Source organism: Mus musculus, chromosome 9 (assembly GCF_000001635.26).
Source record: "Mus musculus strain C57BL/6J chromosome 9, GRCm38.p6 C57BL/6J".
In the NCBI taxonomy this organism is placed as follows: domain Eukaryota; kingdom Metazoa; phylum Chordata; class Mammalia; order Rodentia; family Muridae; genus Mus; species Mus musculus.
In genome coordinates this window covers 76,246,339-76,273,129 of record NC_000075.6, presented here as the reverse complement: position 1 = coordinate 76,273,129, position 26,791 = coordinate 76,246,339, and the positions used below count along the sequence as shown (strand labels likewise).

At 38.0% G+C, this 26,791-nt stretch overlaps 1 protein-coding gene across 2 annotated transcripts in view; it reads left to right on the top strand.

The window, feature by feature from the left end:
- The window catches only part of Hcrtr2 (hypocretin (orexin) receptor 2), a 97,744-nt gene that overhangs the window by 50,494 nt on the left and 20,459 nt on the right, over positions 1–26,791 (top strand). For both annotated transcript variants that reach the window (NM_198962.4, NM_001364551.1), the window contains exons 2-4: positions 13,300–13,478; positions 18,426–18,669; positions 26,668–26,783. In NM_198962.4, coding sequence (NP_945200.1) covers positions 13,300–13,478; positions 18,426–18,669; positions 26,668–26,783 — 539 coding nt within the window. The remainder of the gene's footprint in view (positions 1–13,299; positions 13,479–18,425; positions 18,670–26,667; positions 26,784–26,791) is intronic.

Below are 26,791 nucleotides of genomic sequence, written 5' to 3'. Positions count from 1 at the left end.
TGTGTGTGCCAACACTTGAGTTCAGAAAGGTCAGAAATGAAAACTGGCCACATGCCCCAGAACATCTCTGACACAGGGTAAAAATGCAGGTACAATTGAGTAGAACGGCACTAGGGTAGGGACTTGCAGTGACTTACCTGTAAAGAATGACAAAGAAAGAAATGAGCAACACAAACTCCACTCAAACTCCTCTAAACTGAAATAATTACTATATAGGACACATTGGTACTATCTCAGGACCTGACTACACAACTTCTGGTCCAGTGCTTCAGTGGAGCCTTTGTTGCCTGTTCATACATATTAATAACTGATATTGTCTCTCTGAGAGCTTTTTTTAATTAGGTATTTATTTCATTTACATTTCCAATGCTATCCCAAAAGTCCCCCACACGCTCCCCCACCCACCCACTCCCACTTCTTGGCCCTGGTGTTCCCCTGTACTGAGGCATATAAAGTTTGCACGACCAATGGGCCTCTCTTTCCACTGATGGCTAACTAGGCCATCTTCTGATACATATGCAGCTAGAGACCTGAGCTCCGGGGGGTACTGGTTAGTTCATATTGTTGTCCCGCCTATAGGGTTGCAGATACCTTTAGCTCCTTGGTTACTTTCTCTAGCTCCTCCATTGGGGGCCCTGTGATCCATCCAATAGCTGACTGTGAGCATCCACTTCTATGTTTGCTAGGCCCCGGCATAGTCTCACAAGAGACAGCTATATCAGGGTCCTTTCAAAAAATCTTGCTAGTGTATGCAATGGTGTCAGCGTTTAGAAGCTGATTATGGGATAGATCCCCGGATATGGCAGTTTCTAGATGGTCCATCCTTTCATCTCAGCTCCAAACTTTGTCTCTGTAACTCCTTCCATGGGTGTTTTGTTCCCAATTCTAAGAAGGGGCAAAGTGTCCACTTTGGTCTTCGTTCTTCTTGAGTTTCCTGTGTTTTGCAAATTGTATCTTATATCCTGGGTATTCTAAGTTTCTGGACTAATATCCACTTATCAGTGAGTACATATTGTGTGAGTTCTTTTGTGATTGGGTTACCTCACTCAGGATGATGCCCTCCAGGTCCAACCGTTTGCCTAGGAATTTCATAAATTCATTCTTTTTAATAGCTGAGTAGTACTCCATTGTGTAAATGTATCACATTTTCTGTATCCATTCCTCTGTTGAGGGGCATCTGGGTTCTTTCCAGCTTCTGGCTATTATAAATAAGGCTGTTATGAACATAGTGGAGCATGTGTCCTTCTTACCAGTTGGAACATCTTCTGGATATATGCCCAGCAGAGGTATTGCGGAATCCTCCGGTGGTACTATGTCCAATTTTCTGAGGAACCCCCAGACTGATTTCCAGAGTACAACCTTGCAATCCCACCAACAATGGAGGAGTGTTCCTCTTTCTCCACATCCTCGCCAGCATCTGCTGTCACCTGAATTTTTGAACTTAGCCATTCTGACTGGTGTGAGATGGAATCTCAGGATTGTTTTGATTTGCATTTCCCTGATGATTAAGGATGTTGAACATTTTTTCAGGTACTTCTCGGCCATATGGTATTCCTCAGGTGAGAATTCTTTGTTTATCTCTGAGTCCCATTTTTATGGGGTTATTTGATTTTCTGGTGCTGCAGACCCTCTGGGCCCCTTTGTCTGCGTGGAACGGGTCTTTAGTCGTGGGTGGGCAAAGGGTCGGATGAATTGACAGACAGATGCACACAGGAGAGGTTATGTAGAATCTGAATGTAATGTGTCAAATTGAGCATCAAACTTTTTATACAGAAGACAGTAAGGAAGTTGGGTGACACACTCGAAAAGTACAAAGAGGTTACTGGATTCTTACATAAAACAGAGGATTTCATCTTGACTAACTCATTTTCATAAATTGAGATGGTACAGGATGGTTTATTCTTCTGTCAGCATTCTTTCTGGCATGTGAAATGTGACTTTAAATGGACATATTAATTTCCACATTATAATAAAAGTTACAATTGATTCAAAGTTGAAAACTTCCTTGAGATGCCAAGGTAGGTGACTCCAAAGGCTTCCACTGACACTTGGTGGTACTAGATGGAACTACACTCTTTTCAAATTTCTTGAAATGGTTAATACTTTATATGAATGTAGATGAGAGATTGTCTTCTTAAGTGTCTCAATGCATATTCTATATATAGCTGCAAATTAATAAAGAATAAAGTTGTAATATCTCATTAGAATATCTATAAGACAATGTATAAATACCTACATTGCTGATCTATGCTTCAATTTTGTGTTTCAGATCATTCTTATTTTCACTGAACACAATGAAAGTTTCTACAATAAATCATGTTTTCTCTCTTTGATACTACATTAGCACAATGAGACCCTAATTGTTAATTTTAAATGTTTTTAATTGAAATAGAATTACATAACTTTCCCTCTCCCTTTTCTCTCTTCAGCCCCTCTCAGCCACCCTCCCTTGAGTCCCTCCCAAGCCTCCCACCCTTCAAGTTGATAGCCTCTTTTATTTATTACTGTTACATGTATGTATGTGTGTGTGTTTAGTTATGCATGTGTGTGTATTTATGCATGTGTGTATTTATGCATGTGTATATTTATTCATGTGTGTATTTATTCATGTGTATGTGTGTCCTCCTGAGTTCATTTTTGTATGTATGTATGTATGTATGTATGTATGTATGTATGTATGTATATGATTTCAAGGCTGACCACTCTGTGTGGACTACAAATAAGGGGGCTTATACCTGAGAAAGGCAAAGAGTGTTCATAAATGAAGGAGGGTCCCAGACACAGATCTGCCTAGACTTGTGGATCTGTAGACAGCAGTGAGTCTAGGAAAGAGATGGCAACTCATCCAGAAAAGGTAGAAAGATAGGTGGTGTTTTTGCAGGTTCGGTGTATGAAACAGAGCTTGTGGATTTGCAGGTGGCAGAGTGCTAGGAGAAGGAGAGAAACGGAAGAAACAATTTACCTAGGAAAAGTGGATCATGCACAAGTTTTCTTACACAACTTCAGCTCCTAGGAGGTTTGAAATTTTCTAGAAGTCCACTTCTAATAAATACCAAAAAGAAATGAAATTATGAGTCCAAGAGATGTGTGCTGCCATGTTAACTGTGTCACCATTCGCATCTATCAAGAAATAGGGATAACCAAAGTGCCCAATGATCGAGGGATGAATGAAGAAAATGTTACATAAGCAAAATGAAATGCTACAAAGGCTCAAAAAAATTTTTATTTCCAACAATACGGATGGAGCTTGAGATTGTAATTTTAGTTGAAATAAGCAATGGACATAAAGACAAATTTACATGATCTCATTCATATGAGTAATCTGAAAAAAAAAAACTCAGATGATCTCATAATCAAGAATACTAGGATAGCACCTACAGGAGCTAAGGAGGTACGGTAGCAGTGAATGAGGAAATATCGATCCATGATTACTAGTCATAGCTGGGGAAGAAGGAAGTTCAGGTGAGCTTGCGCATAGCAAGACATCAACAGGGAGCAATAATGTACTATAATTTTTTAAAATTACAAGAAAAAAATTATAAAGTTTTACCATCAATAGCAGCTATGTGAGTGAACAGATACACTTGTATTATTTTAAGCATCATACAATAATACATATATTTAAAACACTGCACTCCCCCATTATGACATATAATTATCAACTTGTACTTATCAGTTTCAAATAAGGTAAATTCAAAAAGGATATTGCTATACAAAAATTTTCAGAAAGATGTTATTACGTTGCAACTATTTTTATAGATTTTCTTATCTTCAGAGACAATTCTGTAAACTGTGATAAAAATCTATAACATAAAATATACCAGCTTAAACTGTTTGTGTTTCTGCTGTTTTTGTTTTGGGGTCTACATATGTAGCCCAGGCTGTCCTGAAACTTGCAATCTTCCTGCCTTGTCCTTTTGTATGTTGGGGACCCTGAGAGCAATGCCCTATGCACTTATGATATTTGTCTTAGCTAGTGTTTCATTGCTATGAAGAGACACCATAACCAAGACAACTTTTGTAAGGAACAACGTCTAACATTGGGGCTGGCTTACAGGTTCAGAGGTTCAGTCCATTGGCATCAAGTTGGGAGCATGACAGTGTCTAGGCAGACATATCACTGGGGAAGCTGAGAGTTCTACATCTTGTTCCAAAGGCAAACAGGAGGCTTCCAGAAAGCTAGAAGTAAGGTCTCAAAGCCCACCCTCACAGTGACACACTTTCTCCAACAAAACCACACCAATGTCAACAAAGCTACACCTCCTACTAGTGCCACTCCATGGGCCAAGCATATTCAAACCACCATGATACTTAACAAGCAAGTGAGATGCCACACATTCACTGATTTTCTGTGTGTTTCACTGGGGGCTCTGGTAGATGGATACAATCCCACTAGATTCCAATAGTAGGAAGATTACCTGGGAACTCCACTTTCCATCTATCTGCTTGTAGACCCACCTACCATTCCACCAAGCATCTGCATCGCACTGTTACCCTCTCAAAAACCTGGAAGTCTCCAGACACACTTCCCCTTCTGCCTGCCTGCCTGCCATTCACACCACCCACAACCTTGCTGGGCATCCCGTTTCATGTAGAGTCTGACCAGACTGTCACATATCTCTAAGACTACCCTAGATTTCCACAGGCAAACCAAGAGTGTCCCAAGATTGAACACCAAATACCATTCAGCCATTCACACCCTGAGAAGTGGGAATAATATTAAACAGAGATACAAGTAATTACCCCCAAAAGGAAAGAACAAATCTCCAAAGCAAGAAACACTTCTACAGATCTAGTTCTAGGTGCTTAGTACCAGCCCAGCCCTGCTACAGTCACCTGACTTCATCCTTTCTGCCATATTTCCAACTTCTAGCCAACTGTATAACTTGCACTGAGACTCATCCTAGTGAGTCCATCTAATTCTACCCATCACAAACCCTCCACAATACTAGAATCTAACCTAGGCCCCACATTCAGTGTCCAGGCATATTATGGTGAACCACACTCATGTGATCACCAGGCTTCAGACTTGGGCACACATCCCATGTGCCAGTCCAGGCTTTCTGTGACCACTCGACTTCATCCTTTACATACTGAATACAACTCCCAGATCCAGTCTGTCACCAAATAATTTATACCATGGCCCAGTGCACTAAGTGTTCCTGATCCTACTCATATTGTACTTTTCTTAGATCTAGCCCAGGTCCAATATCCAGTTCACAGGCATTATCTAGTAAGACCCTACCCACATAGTCTTCATGCTCCTGGCTTGGACTAGTATTCACATACTGAGTGCCAGCCCAGCCCCCTTTGTCCACCTGATTTCTTCCCTCCCAGGCCTTATCCACCATAACTTGAAGGTCCTATGTTAATTTTCATCCCTCTCTATGTCCACATCAGACAGAAAACCAACAGAAGTCTACAGTCTCAGCTCTTCAGTCTCAGGGTGAATGAGTTAGAAACTAAATTCATCTTTCTTTTTCTTTTAAAAAAATACACTTTAGCTTTAAAAAATAGGTACAACTGTAGAGTGAAAGGATTGACAAAAAATATTCTAATCAAATGGGACCTGGAACCAAGCAGACTAAAACAAATCAGAAGAAATAAAGGAGGCATTATTTTAATAAAGGGCACATTTAACAAAGAAAACATTACAACCTGAACATACATGCACCCAACTCTATAGCGCCAACTTCATAAGGGAACTAATAACATTAAAGACACAGAATGACATAAATGTTGCAGGACACTTGACCATACTGTGAACCCTGAGATTGTGTTATGGTGTGGCTCAGCCCTTAGCTCATACCTTTAATCCCAGAGAATTAGAAAGATATGGAAGATTAGCACATGTTACTAAAGGCAAGCAGAGCAATTCAAGAGAGGCAGATAAAGAGAAGCTAGAGTTAATGAGCATGGAAAGGAGTTTTGAGTCAGGGGAACTGAGATGACCACCCAGCCAGAGTCATATCCATATGACTAGTTTTCAATGGGAGAAATAGAAATGGCTATAAAATATCTCAAAAGATGTTCATCATCTTTAGTAATTAGAGAAATAAAAATTAAAACAACTTTGAGATCAACCCTGTAAAAATGTCTAAGGTCAATAAAACCACTCAGAACCAGTGCTGGAGAGACTGTGAAGAAATGGGGCTCTCATTTATTGTGGCTCAAATTGAAAACTGGTGCAGCCACTCTTGAAATCAATGTGGAGAATTTTTTCACAGGCTAAAATAAATCTACCATATGACCCAGCTGTACATCTCCTTGTCTTATACCCAAGAACTCAATATCCTACTTCATAGATACTTGCTTGGACATGTTTATTGCCACTCTATTTATAATGGCTAGGAAAGGAAAACAGCCATTTTAATGTCCTTCAACTGATGAATGAATAATGAAAATGTGGTCATATGCATTATAGGATATTCTTTATCTGTAAAAAAAAGATAATGAAATCTGCAGATAAACAATGGAAATTGAAAATGTTATACTGACTCATGTAGATTCAGAAAGACAAGGGGCATATATCTTCCATCTTTTTTTTTCCTTGTTCTAAATATTCAGATGTGAGTGTATAAGCTGGAGTAACCACAGAAACCAAGAAGGTAAAACTGGACCATGGGATAAGGGAGTGCTAAAGAGAGAAATAAAGGGATTCAGGTGCTGTGAAGGGGAAAATGGAAGAAATGTGGGGGAGGCAGGAGGGTGTGTATATTGAATAAGAGAGAGGGAAGAAAGATAAATGGCATCAAGAATATTTAAAAATCTCATGAAGAATCATATTATTTCATATTTTCCTGAAATTACATGATGTATGTATTAGTATATATGTATACTGTCAATAAAATTATGCTAGTTAGAGTGACAATGCTCCCCTCAATAATCATAGACTGACACATACCCCATTACCAGACATGGGACGTTTTTTTGAGTTGTTGGCCCAGTATGTCCAAAAGACTCCCCAAAACAATATGTCTGTTTCTGCTCTTGGCTGCCTCCTAGAAGTTGAGCGTAAATTTCTATTTCTGAAGACACTGTGCACTTTAAACTCAAGGCTCAAAAGAATCAAGCTGAATATGATACAAAGTCTCCTCTCTGAGGACTGTTGCCAAGGAAGGGAAGAAACCAATAATCCTACACAGCTGTGATGCCTATAAATATGAACCATTACAGTGACCATAATGGTAAGACATCCCTACAGGTACAAGAGTGGCATTCATATCTTGTCAGTAACAAAACATATCTAATTGGATTTTAAGGTCTACTCAACAGGAAGGAAATTAGGCCTAGTAGTGTAAACATAGTCAAATACCTGGGGCTGTTGAGGTCCCACTACTCCCTCCTTCCTAAGCTAGTATAAATTCTAAGTCTAACCACTTCCCCATGAAATCACAAATATGTACAGCTATCACCCCTTATCAAAGAAGCTTCTCTTTGGAACAAAGAAGACCATTAGTGAAAGCTACAACTGGTTAAAATACAAAGAACAGTGATCATAAAGTTCTCAGGACAAACTGGTACATCAACAGCACAAACCCCATACCTAAAGCTGAGGAGATATTTGTCAAGAGCAGTGTAAAAATGGCAATGCTGTAATATGCTGTGCTATTGCATCCTAAAATGACAGGGAAACTATATCAATGATGGATGCCTAAATAAGACATGAAGAATGACAATAGCAATATATATGTCGACAGGAAGGGGAAGACATCACAGGTTTTCACCCCTAGAAAAGAACTACAGGCAGGTATGGTCTACTGAGACAGAACTAGTCTTCTAGTTCTGGGTTGAGCCCACAATTGATTATCTAATGCAATGTGGTTCCCCAAAATACATCCAAGAACATTAGACACACTTGACATGTCACATTTATATATTTATGCATATGTATAATAATAATTAAAGTAAGAGAAGCAATGATTTTGAGGAGCAGGGGCATGTGGCAGGAATTGGAGGGGACAATGAGTGGGAAAGTATTTAATTAAATATTAATTCAACAAACAGAGACAACCTATATCTTCCACAGAGATGGTTCTGGTGAAAATTAAAGAGTTAATATAACTAGAGTATGTGATCAAAGAACACTGTCCATAAAGATAAAAGCAGATGTTTTGCCAGGAGCTCTCAGAGGGGCATGACATTGCTGTTGCTAATGGTTACAGTGACACTGGATGCTTTCAATAGGAGTAGGAAAAAAACATGACAGGTGGAAGACATTGTGGAGATTTCAAGTATTGGTCACTGGGGAAAAGAGAGGATATTACATTTCAGAGAAATATTAAATCTGAGTAAAGGCTTGAATCTAGTTTTGGATGAGTTTGGCATGCTGTAGAAGAAGAAAATGGTTACTATTGTACCTTTTGGTCTTGAATGAGTGAGTAAACAAACTCACATGTGCACAGATCAGGAAACATACCTATAGGGTCGTGTGTCATTAACAGGCCATTTAAAAACAGGTCCTGACGATGTGAAATGTTTACACAAGCAAGGCCAGGGCAATGAGGAGTGGAGCTACCTTACTGTGTATAAGAAAAAGGGTGAAAGTTCAAGAGAAGCAAAGCCTTGTGGGTAAGCAAAGTCATCATCTATAAATATTTGAATGGGCATAATACAAACACTACCCTTATTTTTTAGTGGCAGGATAATACAACCTAACATAAAGCTCTAACATAAACTGCTCCAGGACGCTCCTGACAATATTCTTTATTGATTTTCCCTTTTGTTAACCTCTACTATAATAATATGTAATGATTAATGCTGAATTTCAATTTTACAGCATTTAGAATCACCAGAGACAAGCCTCTGGGCAAAGTGTTTGTGAGGGAGCTTCTTTTTTTTTTAAATTTTTTTAAAAAAATTTATTAGATATTTTCTTTATTTACATTTCAAATGTTATCCCCTTTCCTAGTTTCCCCTCCTAAAACCCCCTAACCCTTCCCCCCCCACCCCCGCTCCCCAACCCACCCACTCCTGCTTTCTGACCCTGGCAGTTCCCTATACTGGGGCATAGAACCTTCACAGGACCAAGGGCCTCTCCTCCCATTGATGACTGACAAGGCCATCCTCTGCTACATATGCAGCTAGAGCCATGAGTCCCACCATGTGTTTTCTTTGATTGGTGGTATAGTCCCAGGTAGCTCTGGAGGTAATTATATTAACTGAGATGAGAATGCCTATCTTAATATGGTTGGCAACAGTCTATGGTTTTTTTTTTCATATATTTTGATCATCTCTCATTCTTTCATTCTCTCTCTCTCTCTCTCTCTCTCTCTCTCTCTCTCTCTCTCTCACACACACACACACACACACACACACACACACACACATACTCCGAAAAGAAAAACAAATCTATGGTTTTGTTTTGCCCAGTGCTCCTGGGCATAGAGCCTACACTGGAGTATTGTTGATATAACCAGTGTCACCCTATTAAAATGGCTTTTTTGGTCATTTGTTGGATTCAGTGGTCCCTTCCCCTCTCAGTGTTGGGACCCTCTCTGCCTTCAACCTATCTCTGTGCTGCCACAGTCTCTGAGTTGGCATGTGCATCCATCCTGCTTTGTCTGGAATATCCTGTATCCTTGGAGTGATCCAGCATCTCCCTACCTTATAATCTTTCTCCCTCTACTTCACATAGATCCCTGAGCCTTCCTGAGAGGGGTTTGATGAAGACATCCATTTTAGGAATGAGTGTTGCAATGAGTATGTCACTCAACACACTGTCTAGTTTGGGTCTCTGTTAGTTACCATCCACTGCAAAAGAAGCTTCTCTGATACAGGTTGAGCAATGCCATCATCAATAGGTATAGCACTATGTCATGACACTAAGATAGGAAACATAGCAGTCATCTTCTTTGCTCAACATACTAAATATAGAAATGCTTGCATTTACATATGGCTCATTAAGAGTCATTACTGATAACCTGGAATGTCTTCATAGTATAGGGACCAATGGCAAGTGATACAGAATGATGGATATTTGTGAGAGTCTTATGGATTTAGCCAGAGATGAAAAGACTGGGAGAACGGGCATAACAGTGGTCTTTAAATACTTTAAATTCATTATAGCTACTGTTCAATGCTGCCCCTTAACTGCAGAAGATACAGTTAAATCCTGGTTTCTACTGTTTCAGACAGTGGCTTTCTTTGTATACATGCTTTTAAATTTTTTGTTTTATGTGCATGGCTTTTTTTCTGAATGTATTTCTGTATACCATGCATATCTGATGCCTGGGGAGGCCAAAGGAGGGCACAGATCCCCTGGAACTGGAGTTACAGACAGTTCTAAGCCACTGCCACATGGATGCAGGGAATCTATCCTAGGTCCTCTTAAAGAGCAGCTGATACTCTAGCCACTGAGCCAACTTTCCAGGTGCCAAAGGTGATCCTTTTTGGAAATGGGGTCATTGGAGATGTAATTTGTGAAGATGAAGTTACACTGTACTAGGGTGAACCTGTAACCCCACATGAATATGATCTTGTAAGAAGATGACTGTGCAAAAATCTAGACAAGGGAGAGCATCACATGACCACTGAGGCAGATATTGGAACTACACATGTAAAGTTTGCAGATTCAACCATGACTGCCATTAGACTACACCTTAAAGCTAGGAGGAAGCAAGGGAGATCTTCCATACAGGCTTGGGGGCTAGGAGAACTAACGGCATGTTCCTTTCTGGGTCTAATTTGTACAGTTTAGCATATATTAAAACGGTCCCAGCAATATTATTTGGTATTCATTTTTCTTATTATAATCCATAAGCATGTGCTTTCCAGTTGCTAAGATATGTATATTTCAAGTATTTATGTAAAATAATATATTTGGCAGTATCACCTTCAAGGGGAAGCATTGGAGTGTATCCTAATTAAGGCCACCTGATGCTTTGGCTGTCACCTTGCTGAAGTTAAAGGATTGAGTTAAGTATTCAAAAACTAAATCTTCCAAAGTATAAATATTTTCTTAAATTTCATATTGGGAGGTGAGAGCTAATTTCAGCCTTAGCAACTAGTGGATGTATTTTTGCCAAGATATGAAAATCCTAATGGTAGATTGTTGAACTTCAGGCCAGTTTTGCCTCTTTCTCGTCCACTCTGCCTTTGGGAGAAGCTACAACTGTGTTCTGCTGTTAAATTTAGTAGGGGCTTCCTTTAAAAAGCCATATTCTGACTCTCTTTCTGTAGGCTCCTTCTCCTTGGCTAGGAATCTTCCCTCCCAGCAGCTCATCTTGTGCTGTTCTGGGAAGCTTTAGTTTTGGTCTATTTTATGTGTGTGTGTATATGTATGTATGTATGTATGTATGTATGTATGTATGTATGTATGTATATGTATATTTGTATGTATGTATGTATGCATTTAAAGAGACCAGACTAGCCTGACTTTTTTCTGCTTTTTACCCAGGCCTTTTCAGGCTGTAAGCTTGGGTTCTAACTGCTGTCAGTTGAGCACCATTTTGTAGAAGTTAAGCTTAGGTTCTTCCTCCCAGTCGCTCCCAGAAATAAGACACAAACTCAAAATATATTGGAAAATACCTTGGCCATATAGCTAGGCTCTAATCTGACTACATCATAACTAAAATAACCCAATTATTTTAACCTACATTTGCCACATGGCTAGTTACCTGTGCCATGCATCCTTCTCCTCACATCTTTTCCCCTGGACCTCTCACCTGGCTCTATCCCAGAATTCTTTTTCCTCCTGGATGTTCCACTTCAATTTCCTGCTTTAGCCATAGGCCATAGGTTTTTTAATTGACAGGTAATGCATGCATACAATACACACGATACTCCTTCTATAGTAGATGATTGTCAAAAATAAGTTCTTACTTGGGCACTTAAATGCCACTACTTAAAGTTACCAATCACAGCGTCATTTCCATGACAACCCTAACAGGTTAAGGATACCCTGAAAACACATTCACAGTTCCATTTACTGGAATTCATTAGCAGAAGAAGCTAGCACTCTATGCAGGCATAGATTTTGAAACTGGTGGTTTTGAAATTTGTATGTGTCAGACAGGTGGAGGGCACAGTGTGCAGTAATTGATATTCTTTCCATAAAAAGCAGCTGAGTGGGCCCGCACAGCATTAAAGAAGGAAGGTTCCACAGTGTGGTAAGGAGGCCAAGCAGGTCAGATTTCAGCGTGATGTTCAGTGGCCATTGAGAGTAATAAAGAGAGAATTGGAGCCTAGAATTTAAATATACTCTATTATTACCTCTTCGTTTTCAAAAATGGAGACAAACTAAGTGGTGAAGGACACAATTATCACTTGGAACTTACTACTTTTCATACTTTGTAAGTTCTTAACAGGTCCAATAAATGTTTTGTCTCAATTTTCTCACACACAAATATGCCTGATGTCTTCCTGTAAGATTTTCCCAAATTTTAGCAAAATATAAGTACATGAACGATTTGGCTAAGTATTCGATAAAAGTTGGGGTTGAGTTAAGGTGGAATAGTAGTAGGCTAGTTTGTTTGTTTATTTGCTTTTCTTTCCAATAGTTAATATTTTCTTCTCCTGGTTGTCCACAATGCAAATTTGTGGGACGACATGGATCAAGGTCATGAATGAGGTGATTATAATTGTTCTTTGAAGATTACTAATTCTAATTCTCCTCATTCAACTACAACTCATCAACTTTTTATTTTAATTTTGGCTGAGTTGTATTATGTAGCCCTAACTGACTTGGACCTCAGTGTGTAAATCAGGCTAATCTTAAACTCATAGAGATCTGCCTGCCTCTGCCTCTGCCTCTGCCTCTGCCTCTGCCTCTGCCTCTGCCTCTGCCTCTGCCTCTGCCTCTGCCTCTGCCTCTGCCTCTGCCTCTGCCTCTGCCTCTGCCTCTGCCTCTGCCTCTGCCTCTGCCTCTGCCTCTGCCTCTGCCTCTGCCTCTGCCTCTGCCTCTGCCTCTGCCTCCCAAGGCTAAGATTAAGGACACATGCTGCTATACCTATCCCAGGAACTATTTCTTGATATTGTTCTACATACTGAACACTGAAGGAATAGAAACATCAATCAGAATTTGCCCTTTGATTTCGCATGCAACTCAAGTGATAAACAGCACAGCCCTATGTATAGGAAATACAGGGGTTGGGTCAGAGAACTTATTTTAACCACAGATTCCAAATTCCCAGAGATTAGCAGATGGACTGACAGTAGCACAGCTTTAAACACACAGGTATGGGTTTTTCAGCACATGAGTAGGACTTCACAGTCATGTTAATTCTCTTGACTTTCCTCATTGCTGCCTAGTCTCTTTGTTTATTCCCCATCTCTTTTTCTTTTTTCTCTATCTATCAGTCTGTGTGGCAGTGTGGAAGAACCACCACATGAGGACAGTCACCAACTACTTCATAGTCAACCTTTCCCTAGCAGATGTGCTTGTGACCATCACCTGCCTTCCAGCTACCCTCGTTGTTGACATCACTGAGACTTGGTTCTTTGGACAGTCCCTCTGTAAGGTCATTCCTTATTTACAGGTAATTCTTTTTTGAGCCCTTGTACATGTTCTGAGCCATTTTACATGTTTTCAATTAAAGTCATTGTAGTCTGGTAAAATAGTTAATGAGTTAATAAATAAATATATAGATATTCAGGAAATAAACAATTTAAGAATGATAATACTTGAGATTTACTGACTAAATCATGCCTAGATAAAATGGAGGCAACAATGTTATTTATTTCACAGTCCTCATCATAAAAGAGATGATCTGAACAAACTAATGATTAAGACATCCCTAGCTCAAATAATCACGAACATTTGTTTTTAAATTATCAGGAATATCAGTTTTTTCTTGATGATTTCTTTTCATCCTGAAAAATTAAGAGGAATGTGGTCAAAGAAGAGCAACTCGAGGCATTGTTTCTGGTTTGGAATGCCTGTTCTGTCATCTCTAGATGGCACACTATTATGTAAAATACATTGACTCTTGGCACTCACTTACCCAAAATGGTAATTACAGTAAAGTCCACCTCAGATAGCTGTTGTGGCAGATTATTTAGATGATTTACATAAGTCTTGGTTCTGTGATTACCTCATCATGGTTTTACAAAGCAATGTTTTCAGAGTAAGAATCAGTTACCATGGATGCCTCGGTGATAAACAGTGAGTACAGCCTTTCTGTATCTGTTTGACAAATAAAAAATTATTTAAAAATACTTTTAAAGGAATCATCTTCTAATGTACTTATAAATGTAAAGTCTTTGATAAACAAAATATTCCTGATAGTGACCCATGCCTAAGATCTGTGCTACACTTAGAAAGTAGTCAGTGAAGGAAAGCTCACTGTGTCCCCTTAGGAAGCAGATACAGAAAGAAGAGGTGGGTGGTCTCTCTGTATCACCCCACAGTCCCCATCACCCTTTCCAGGTGGTGATCATAATGCTTGCATGAACAGATAATGGAATTCATATGAAAGAAAACTGGAAGCTAGGCGTGGTGGTGCACGCCTTTAATCCCAGCACTCGGGAGGCAGAGGCAGGCAGATTTCTGAGTTCGAGGCTAGCCTAGTCTACAAAGTAAGTTCCAGGACATCCAGGGCTATACAGAGAAACCCTGTCTCGAAACACAAACAAACAAACAAACAATAAGAAAATGAAAGAAAACTGGGAGAACTCACAAATACCCATTACTAAAAATAATTTAAACTGTTTGGAACCAAAATGTTAAGAGTTTTGTTGTTGTTGTTGTTTGTTTTTGTTTTTGTTTTTGTTTTTTTCAATTCAACAGCTCCTTGATTTCTTATAAAGAGAAGTAATTTTTAAACATCAGAGATCATTTGTAGCAAATGTGATGATGCCATAGAAATGATAAGCTACATACAAACTCTATGTCTTACAAGGTTGGTGGGCTTACCTGCTGAGGTCCATCGGTGGATTACAAAAAGGACTTTAACAAAAAATTTGAAGAAATAGTCAAATGAAGAACAAAGAAGAATCACCTCATAGGGAGAAAACTCAGTAAGAATGTACAGCTGTGGATGAAGTTGCTTGCAGGAACTAGAAAAAAAAATCAAAAGCAGAGAATTCTAACACCGGAGGACCTTCCTGTTCTTACCAGTAAACTGCATTTCTCTCCGTTCCATTCATCATCCGGGAGGAAATGACAGCTCCCTTCGTGTCAGGGTGGTTTCACCTGCTTATGTGCCCAGTTGCCTGACAACCCACATAATACCTGTCTCGTGAACACCATGTTTTGATAAGAAGGGGGTGATGCAATGTAGACTATCACCTTTGCCAGGAGTGTGCATTCTGGCTCTGATACACTGAGAGCTTGCTGTGGCTTGCACCTTTCAATTCCCTTGGGAGCCCAAATCAAAATACAGGAAATAACATTAACAGCAAGAGATGCTGGTAGCATGGGTAGTGCTTAAAGTCACTGGCATCATTCTTCTATCTAACATAACTTATGAGCAAGTTCTAAATGTCAAGGGACAAAGGGAGAATCTGGCTCCTGGATAAACAGTGTCCAGCTTATCCATCTCCATGAGAGAAAAACCAATGTGTGATCATAGTCTGAAAACAAACTGTATCCATTGCCTAACTCATTCACCTCGACCTCTTGTTAGAAGCATGCAAGTGCACCAAGAAAGTCACATGCTGACAAAACCAGTCTCCAACTGTATTTCAGAGGCACAGAGGCACAGAGGCACAGTGACAGTGCTTTCCTTAACTGCAGTAGTTTTTCTCCTAGTTGCCACAGCCTAGCACTAATTGCTTTTATCCCTAATATGTAACTTAAATATTTTGTATGCATGTATATAATGCACTTTCTTTTTTTTTTTAAATACTTATTTATTTATTATATGTAAGTACACTGTAGCTGTCCTCAGACACTCCAGAAGAGGGAGTCAGATCTTGTTATGGATGGTTGTGAGCCACCATGTGGTTGCTGGGATTTGAACTCCTGACCTTCGGAAGAGCAGTCGGGTGCTCTTACCCACTGAGCCATCTCACCAGCCCTATAATGCACTTTCAATGGACCAAAGCTACACAGGAATATTTGGTTGCATTTGGCGTTTACTAATTTGATTTACATATTGTTTTTCTTTTAAAGCAATATATCTTAGAGTTATGAGTGATATACTATAATACTTTGACAAATTCTTAAATTATTTAAGAATCTTATAAATATAAAAAAGTCAACTTAATAATTAAAAGCTGTCTCTTAGATATTTAATAATTTGTAATTCCATATCCAATAACACATATCCTTGGTGAGCAATCATTACATACATAATTTACTAATACTGACTGGATCAATTGACTCTTTTAAAGTATTTTTTACAAGACAAAATGTTTCAGAAGAGGCCCTTCACAGGAAATGGCAGGAAAAGAACAAAACAAATGAGATGTAGGTGACTGGCAGTGAAGAGGCAGACAGGTTCGACTGCTCACCTCACTTATATCTTACCACCTTTTCCTGTTCCATTAGGCCCTATCACCCACAGTCATTCCTAGTCATGGGTCTTTGAGAACTTTCTGGAACATCTATATGTGGTTTAAAACAAGCCCCCTCAGGCTTTGCCTTTTAAACAGAATACCCAGAATATGTGTGAAGGACCAAGGTACCTAAAGGCAGAAATTCCCAACATCTTTCTCCTGCTGTCTGTATTCACAATATTCACAGTTCATTTCTAGGTTCTAGATTACTTTCTCAAATGTCAGGCTGACAGGAGAGAGAGAGAGAGAGAGAGAGAGAGAGAGAGAGAGAGAGAGAAGCAGTAACAAAACAATCATTTACAATCACTCATAATAAGATGCAATTTCATATTTCCCAAGAATATCTTCTAAAGTGGACACTAATTACACACTAAATGTGTCTTGTGACATCAACAGATATATAAATGGAAATAAATCACTGGTTGACAAATCCCACTCAATGGATTCTACTGTCATATTCAACAGCTTTCCATATTAGAAATAGACCAGTATAATTCCTCACTCTAAAACCAAAGGAAGCAACAAAACCCAGGTTGCTCCTGGAACTGGATGTCAGTCTTTAAAGTGAGTTTATATGAATTAACCATTACAGTTGATTAGTTGTGAGGTATACTAGAAAGAACATTGGAATTTGAGCCACGTTGCTTCCCTTTTACTCACCAGGGTGATCAGAGCACAGGAATGATCAGAGTTCATTGAGAGGCCTCAATGGACATTTGTACTTCTCATTGCTGGAAGAAATAAACATAACTTTGTCCCAGCAGCCACAAAACAGCAGCCCTGCAGAGCTACACTGTTCTTTTCCTACCCACATTGGAAGTGGAATCTGGGGACGAAGATCCCTGGCTTCCTAAGCATAAAGAAAAGGAGGTCATAGGGAGTAGGGAATTTGTAAAGAGGAATTTGAAGGCACCTAAACTTCTCAATCATAATCAACTAACATAAGATTAATCTACAGAAAATTTAGCCTCTAAGAGTTGAGAAAAATCTATGGATTTAGTTATATTATTTATGAGTAGTCTTTCTTGAAAAATCTCCAGAAAGTACGATGATAAATAGAGTATCATGATTAACATTGTCATTTTAAAATATAAGGAATGATGATAAATACACAGCACTTGTGTGAAAGCCTTGAGTTAGGCAGTAGGCATCTCAATTAACACCACAATTCCATTTAATCAATGCTTCATGCAGAACAGAATCATGTATTAAAGACAGGTCCATACATTATATGGGAACCAACAGGGTTGACATGTTTATTTCTTTCGATTTCCAAAGTGAAGAATTACCTGTGATATTGTTATTTACATACAAGTCTATCCTAGGTGGACCTGCCTGTTTTTAGGAGCAAGTTACTCATTCTGTCAGTGAGTACAGTATAGCACACATACTCACATACACAATTCTCTTTTAATGTGATCTAGGCTTTTATTTGTTCCAGTATATTGAAAATCAATTGATACAAAGTACCCTTTTTTATTTAAAAATATGAAATAAGATACTCATAACTTATCTACAATAACAAAATGTAACCAGCGAAAACCTACATGATAATGTAAAATATCCAGTGCCATGTCATTCTGGTTGAGAGAATTTTCAGTTGTAGAAGAAACGCATGTATAATTTCTTTTTCTCGGAGGTTAAACACTACTTACACTGCCAGTACAAAAGATGCAAAGCCAAGTAAAGATGGGAATTAGTCAAACATGAGGAACTGAACATTTAGTGTGAGAAAACTGCAAGGTTTCAAAGCACCTACCTCACATCTGAAGTGAAACACCAAGTTCCCCCCTGCACATCTACATTTCTACTTTCATCATTATTCTTCAACATGAAAATTATTTATGTGAATTAATACATGGGGAGGGTTACCCTGAGTGCTCCCTTTCTGCTGTAACTACTTTGCTGATGCAGTAAATGTTCTCAAGGTTCCTTTCTGAGACCTAGCAATTCTCTTGAATCGTGTTCCTTTCTTCCCCCTCTAGACTGTGTCAGTGTCTGTGTCTGTTCTTACGTTGAGCTGCATTGCCTTGGACCGATGGTACGCCATTTGTCACCCTTTGATGTTCAAGAGCACAGCCAAACGGGCTCGAAACAGCATCGTTGTCATCTGGATCGTCTCCTGCATCATAATGATTCCTCAAGCCATTGTCATGGAGTGCAGCAGCATGCTCCCTGGCCTAGCCAATAAGACCACCCTCTTTACAGTATGTGATGAACACTGGGGCGGTAAGTAGGCTTCACCGTTGTGCTCACATTGACATTGTACCCAGATGTTGGATTAGCATCACTATGCTAAATTCGTCTTACATACTTTATTAATATCTTTTCAAAAGAGCTCAGCAAGAGGTGAAAATAAAGTTGAAAAATAACAAAATTTGCATAAATAATTCAGGTCCTTTGGAGGTGCTTTATGAACAATATTTAGTTTTCATTTTTAATTTAACTATTTTTTACAGTGGAAATGAATCAAGGAGTTTATTCAATGACTCATTTTTTGCTTATTTCTTAAAGTTTTAAAACAAACAACTAGTCAATGAAACAAATGAAATTATAAATTAACAGTTTATTAAAATCATTTTAAAAGTTTTCTCATAAGGATAAACACAGAGATTTTTATATAACCCAGTTTCCCTACTCCTGGACATAAACCTGAACAACTCTGTATTTTATTTCAGAGATATCTGTGCACCTACGTTTATTGTTACTTTATTCATAATATTTAATAAGAATAGAATCAGCATAGACATCTATGAAAATGCGGTACATGTCACAATGGAATTTCATCCAACCATGAAAAAAATTCATGGAAAATGAATGGAGATAGAAAATATTACATGAAGTGAACCCAGGCTGAGAAAGACAAATGCTACATGTACCCTCTCATGTGGGTATCTTAGCATTTAATTTTTTTAAAATGTGAATTTATGTGCAAATAAAGCAAGGCAGATACCAGAAAACTAGAAAGGGGCCCGTGAGAGAGAAAGAAAAAAAATAAATGTTAAGGACAAGAGGTAGGAATTGTAATAGAACACACCTACGTTAATGATCTGTTTTCAGTTTAAAACTATGTTCTTAGAGCATCACAGTATCACAGAGACACCTGCTCACTGAGTGAGGAATTATATCAATTAGGAATCACCTCTGTATGGTATACATCTGTGCATACCCAGCACCCGTGATAGTAATATAAACAAGCAGCATTTTCGAGGCATTGTGATTCTTTGCCGCAAAACTTCTAACAATGGGAACACACCCACCCATGCATAGAAGAGACACAGATATGGACAGAGAAAAAAATAACAAAAGGACACCAAACATTTCAGTGTGACATGTACTAGCTACACAGGAGAGGGACAAATTTCCCTCTTTTAGATAATTGCGTTACAATGGCTCATGCTTATAGAGTTTACACATCAGGAAAGAATGATTGTGAAATATACATGCAGCCACACTTACTAGTAAGATCAATCAAGCCAGGTGACTTGGGAGGCTCGGATGGATGGACTCTAAATCCTAAGCCAGACTGGGCTGCACATTGATTCTCAGTCTTAAGAGAGAAAGAAAAAAAAATCAAAACAACCAAAACAAATCAAAATAAACTATAATAAATAAAATTTTACAGTTTGAATTCCCTGTTACTCAAGATATCGAATATCTTTTCAATGAGTTTTACTCTTCTTTCCTAACATTGTGATACTTTTGGTTTTTTATCTTCAATTTCTTAATAAAATATCCCTTTAATATTACAGACAAAAATAAGCCGAATGAAAAGTTCCTAAATACTTTCCCATGTCCATGTCCCATTTATTTAATGCTCAAGTAACAGCTAGAGCATCAGGGTGTGCCAGGCACTTTGCCCGATAGAGCAGATTCTCCAGTAAGGCTAAAAGACAAACAAACCACTGTGTGATTAATGGACTTATGTACCAAGTACTAAGAACACAATGGAAATAACGCCTTCAGTCCTGGCCATCTGGACAAATGTTTACAAAGATGCTGCTAATATTCCAGCGAGCATTAAAGATGAATATCAATTCTGAGAACTGGGAGCAGGAAATGGGTATCCCAGGGAAGGAAAAGATGTGTTGCCAGAAGAAACCCCACTCACTGGGTGTAGTCGAACCGCGACTGCCAGTCAACATAGGTACTTTGAATGGGGGGGGGGTCTGGAAATTAAGGGACAGAGATGAGAGAAGAATGGAGCGAAGACAAAAGTTTTGATCAAGGCTCAACTTTATTGCAAAGCAGCAGGCTTATAAAGGCAAACACCGTAAGCCCAACCCCTAGACATGACTGACGATGTAAATTACCTTATGCTGGCATAGGTTTCCCTTTCTCAGCACAGGTCTCTCTTATCAGGGCAAAAGCAGAACTCTGAACAAAAATCAGCAAAAATAGCTGATGCAGCAACTCTCCTATGCCGGTCAGGGCAGAACCTCCACAATTGGGGCTCACATCTTAAGGAAGAAGGAGACAAGGGAGAAAGCATAGCTTGTGGGGCACAGGCAGCCTGAGAAAATGACTTTGGTAGAGTTGAAGTGTGTTACTTGATTTCTTTACCATAAGTTATTGCTGAAAAGCATCCTACAACCCATACCCTGACCCTTCTATCTTAATCCATGACTAAAATGAGCCCTACAGAGATTACACCATGTGTTCAAATTAGAAAGCAGTGTGTACCTGTCAATTACAAGAGTCCTATTGAAAGGAGGGCATTCCTTGAGATAAACAAAATGGCAGCTAGAGAAAATACTTAGTACTCTTTAAATGCCAGGAAAGATTTTTTGGCAATGGATTTAATTTATATGTTCATGGAGATAGATAGATAGATAGATAGATAGATAGAAACACACACATATATATAAACTATAGCCCCCACACATAATCAAACATCATTAACCCCATTAATGAAAAAATTACCAAGCTACAGAATCCTAACCATAAATGTAATTAAGTAGAATGTTGTGTTGTTTGTATCACATAAGTACACATAACTGTTGTGTCCGGCCAGCAGATCACAACCTGGGTTCTATCCTGGAAAGGCATTTTGGAAACCTGGAAGAAAAGAGGGGCTAGGTGGCGAGATAAAGAAATGCAGCTAAGACAGGCATTCTGATCAAAACTCAATTTTACTGTTCTGCACGCAATTATAAAGCAGGGGAAGGGGGCCCGATTTCCGCCAATTAATCTTGGAGTCCAATAGCAGGGTGACCACGTGCACGGCTCCGAACAGCAAAGCGGCAGGTTCCAGCAGTGGGCATGGCAGAACGATTGAGCCGGAAGCTCCACCCCTGAGCAAGCAGGTTTCAGGCTGGGAGAGGGGAGACTACACATAACATTTTAAAATCACAAATAAAATGTAAATACACAAAATTTATATATATTTCTAGTCATTTATTATCTGGTTTTTATACAAATATTCAAAAATCATTGATAAAACTATTTGAAAGTAATTTGGTAGTAGGCCACAGTTACTCAAAATGATTATTAGGGCCAAAATAAATTGATATTGAATTGAGGTGATAATCCATAAAATAATCAAACAATAAAAACCATTAATTTATTTTTCACCTATTCAGTTTCAAATTACTAATAATTTATTGATCTCAAGAAGAATGCAAAATAATTTAAAATAGTTTCTGATCATTTAATCATTAGCAATCTCATATATTAACATTAACATTCTTAAATAGAATACTCCTGTTGATGAAACTATTTAAAGTTCCATATCCAAATTGAATGTTAAAGATCAGCATAGGAATTATAACTCTCTTAGTTTGCTTTCTATTGCTGTGATAAACACAATGACCAGAAGCAACTTGTAAGAGGAAAAGTTTATTGCATCTTAGAGCTTGTCAATCATCAAAGGAAGTCAGAGCAAGAAATTAAGGCAGTTCCTGAAAGCAGGAACTGAAGTACAAACCATGCCTTCATGCTTCTTGCTGGATTGATACCCATGGCTTGTTCAGTTGCTTTCTTATACAACCCAGGGCCATTTGCTCGGGAATCACCCTGCCCACAGTGGGCTGGACTCTCCGACATCAATCATTAACAAAATTGCCCACAGACTTGCCTACAGGCCAATGTGGTGAAGGCATTTTCTCAATTGAGATTCCTTCTTCCCAAATAACTCTAGCTTATGTTAAGTTGGCAAAAACAAAACAAAAACAAAACAAAACATAATTCAAAATACCACACACCATAGAAAAATACATAATTTATAATGCTACTTCTCTATGATGTCATTTAGCACAACTTAAAACATTGGCTGTAAAATACAGAATCTTCTACTTGAGATTAATTTATTAGCTGTAATTCTTAGTTTTTAATCTATCCCCTAAATTTAACAAAAATATGGTTACAAAAATAAACAGTTTGCTTTAATTATCAAATGATAGCATATAAGAATTTTCACTGGTCTCTTGTCTATCAAATCACTTTGGGAAGTCATGCAAATACCCATTATAAATGGTACCAGATGACTGGGAATTTTCTAAATGTCAATGTTGTGAAAGATGAGTGGTCATGCATGGATCAATGTTTTCCAAATTATTGTATTCTTCACGTTCACGTTTTGTAATAACAAAAAGACAGATAACTCCAACAGAAAATAAAATAAGACAAGGTATATGTGTGTCTAAGCTGCTCTCTTTAGTATACAATGTAGGTGTGTCCTACCGACTTCATTGCTGTTGGACTTCACTGTTATCTATGTTTATTGTTTCATCTGTCACCTCTCCCATATTTATAAAGCTTACAATTTCCAGAATTTTGTTCATACTTTCTTGGCTAGCAAATGAATATTAATTCCTTAAATAAACTTTATTTAAAGAAATTTGCTCATTTTTAACATTCAATTCATCTGATTATGCCTTCATCAAGTGATTTATGAGTATAAACATCTACCAAATATTATTTAAGATACTAGAATTTTATCTGAGAGGGGGTCTCATTGTAGCCCAAGGTAGTCTTTGAACTCATTTTGTAGCACAGGCTATCTTAAAACTCTTTTTGTAACCCAGGCTGTCCTAGAACTTACTCTTAATCCCAGACTGTCCTCAGCCCCAAGATTCAGCAAATATATTATTAGTGCCTAGGCCCCATGAATGCTAGGATTTCAGAATAAGCCACAGAGCCAGACAATATTGTAGATTGACAACACGTCTTCTCTTGGATCTAACAAAATGTACTTTGATGGTCTGACAAAAGAAAAATAGAGTGAACCTTCCTTATGATCAGAGTAATTATGGCTGTTGTCTCATTATGAGGGTTAGAAAATGTGTGTGTGTGTGTGTGTGTGCACGCGCGCGCACGCACGCGTGTGCATGTGCACACGCATCAATTAACAGTTGTAAGATATTCATTAGAGGGATAATGGTAAAGCTACAAATACTTAGGTAAGTTTTTAAAAACTCATTAAATTTAAAAATTGTCAATTTGAATATTGGCAAGTTACATTTAACATACTTGTCTCTGGCAAGTGTAGGACAGAAAAGAATGTTTGTAGGTTTTGTATAGTTGGGTATATATACTGGTGGACAATGTTCCTTAACTCTTCTGAAGAATATTATTCTTTAATCTCTGATTTCAAAAACATCATAATATCCATATTTGTTTCTGATTTCTTGATTTGAGATAGTAATAGATAAGAAGATAGATGATGGTAACTAGATAGTGATAGATAGATAGATAGATAGATAGATAGATAGATAGAAATACAAAATATATGGTTCTGTAGATTCATACAGACAAGAATTTATTTAGATACTGCCTTCCATCAGTTGAATAAAGATACTAGTTGTTGTTGTTGTTGTTGTTGCTGCTGCTGCTGCTGCTGTTGCTATTGCTGTTGATGATGTTGATGTTGATGTAGTTGAGACAAGTACTCACGTTAGCCCAGTCTGGCACTAAACTTGCCATGCAGACAGGGATGATCTTAAACTTCTGATCTTCCTGTCTCTACTCCCGAACTCTGAGATTAGAGATGTGTACCACCACACACGACTTTGTGCAATGCTAGAAATCAAACTCAAATCACGATAAGCCAGTGTTCTATTGACTGAGCAACATCTGCTGCCTAAGACGCAGATTTATAGTCATCAGTCTGCAAAATGCCACTTTCTAACTCAGGCAGTGCTTAAGCCAAGCAAGTTTTATGTAACTTTCATTGTAAGTTTCATAAATATATATTGAAGATAGTGATTACTATTAAATGAAATATTCAAGGATATTTTAACACATGAAACTTGAATTTTAAGTAGTATATTTGAATTTGCAACTAGTTCTCAATCTGAGAATGAAAAGCAGGTTTTAGGACATTTCATTTCCCTAATTATCTATTATAACTCTCCAGTAATACATTCATTCTAGCCTGGAATATAATTTTGTTTGATTACCCTTTCTGCAAAAGTGTTTGTCATAATATATGCTTACTAGCCAGTTATTAATTTTTCCACTTTTTCAAAATTACCAAAAGTCTCCTTCCTTCCATCCATCCGTTCAAAACTCCAACTTGCTATGTCAGTAATGGTATCTGCTACTGTAGTGGGAAAAATGTCAGCAATCAAATCTACTTTCCCCCATCTGTTCAGTTTAGTCTGAGACAGGTATTAGAGCTTCAGTGTGCATAAGCTTCAAAGGTCTCTCTCTCTCTCTCTCTCTCTCTCTCTCTCTCTGTTTCTCTCTCTCTCTGTGGGGGGGGGTGTGCATGTGTGGGTGTGCATTTGTGTGTGTGCATTTGTGTGCATGTGTTTAGTGCATGTGACATGTGATTCTTTCGTTAAGACAAAAGATCAAAGCCACCATGGTCCCTGGGAATTGCTGAGGTGACCTTCTAGTTGCTTTGAAATTGGTCCAGCAAATGCTGTTCAAGCTGCTGCACTTCCACTGGGAATGATCTCTGCTATTATTCCAGCACTTGATTCTATCACTCTTTATAATGACCTGTTTTACAAGATAAACTTGAAAGGCAATTAGAAATGAATGAAGTGGATGAGTGTCTCCTGACCCAGAAAGGATCTAAAAATGACACCTCAAAATCATCTCTTACACCACCCAACAGCCTATGAACCAGGCTGTTCCATCTACAGAATACAGTACAGAAAAAGCATGAGAAATGACATAATTTCAGAATGAAGAACACAAAAAAATATTAGACTCAAAAATATTGGATTCATCAATTCCAGATAAGAAGATATATGTTTTACTGCTGGGAAGAGACACTGTGACAAAGGCAGTTTTTATGAAAGAAAACAATTCCTTCGGACCTTACTTACAGTTTCAAAGATTTAATCCACTATCACCATGATGGGGAACATGGCCACATGCAGGCAGACATGGTCCTGGAAAGTAGCTGAGAGCTATATTCATAGGCAGAAAGAGAGTCTGAGCCTAGCATGGGACTTTTAAACTTCAAAACTCCCCATCCAGAAACACATTTCCTCAGACAATACTGTTTTTCATAATCCTTCTAATCCTTTCAAATAGTATCATCCCCTGAGGAGTATGTATTCAAATATAATTAGCCTATGAGGCTCATTCTTATTTAAATAATCACCTCATCAATGCCAGCACTGATGTCAAGATAAAATATGTCATTTTAGAAAGAAACAAAATGAAAAAAAAAAAGCAAAGATAAAGTGAAATCTTTGCTTTGCTTTGTTAGCATTCAGAATTATAACTAATTGCTGATTTATCATTTCTAGAAATCCTTATTATAGGAGAAATACTAAAATACTGTTAGGCTTAATTGCATTAATTAATTGATTAACTTATTTAATAAATGCTAATATTGTGATAGATATATTTGTGTTTAGGATTAATGAAAAATAAGAAAATCACGATAATCCTAAAGGTAATTATTACTAATAGGTGAGATGGATATAAAAAATTGATAAAAAATTAACTATAAAATTCCTAAAGTTCTCAATTTCATTACAAATATAAGTATGAATGTTACACATGTGGGTATATTGACAATGCATCAACAAAATAAATATTGATTGTATTTGTTTTTCCAAGGTTTTTCACATTTATATTTAAGAGCCCAACTGGTCCCATCACTTGAGAAACTTATATTTTAATGAGAATAATGAACTGTATTTACATTTAGCTCTTATTTAAACAAGGATTTAGTCTTTTAATTTTTTTATAGTTTTTATTAGGTATTTTCCTCAGTCTTTTAATTTTTTAATGGAAGATTTTACTGTTTGACTCTCATCTCAGGTGAAGTTTACCCAAAGATGTACCATATCTGCTTCTTTCTGGTGACATACATGGCACCTCTGTGTCTTATGATATTGGCTTATCTCCAAATATTCCGTAAACTCTGGTGCCGACAGGTAAGTAA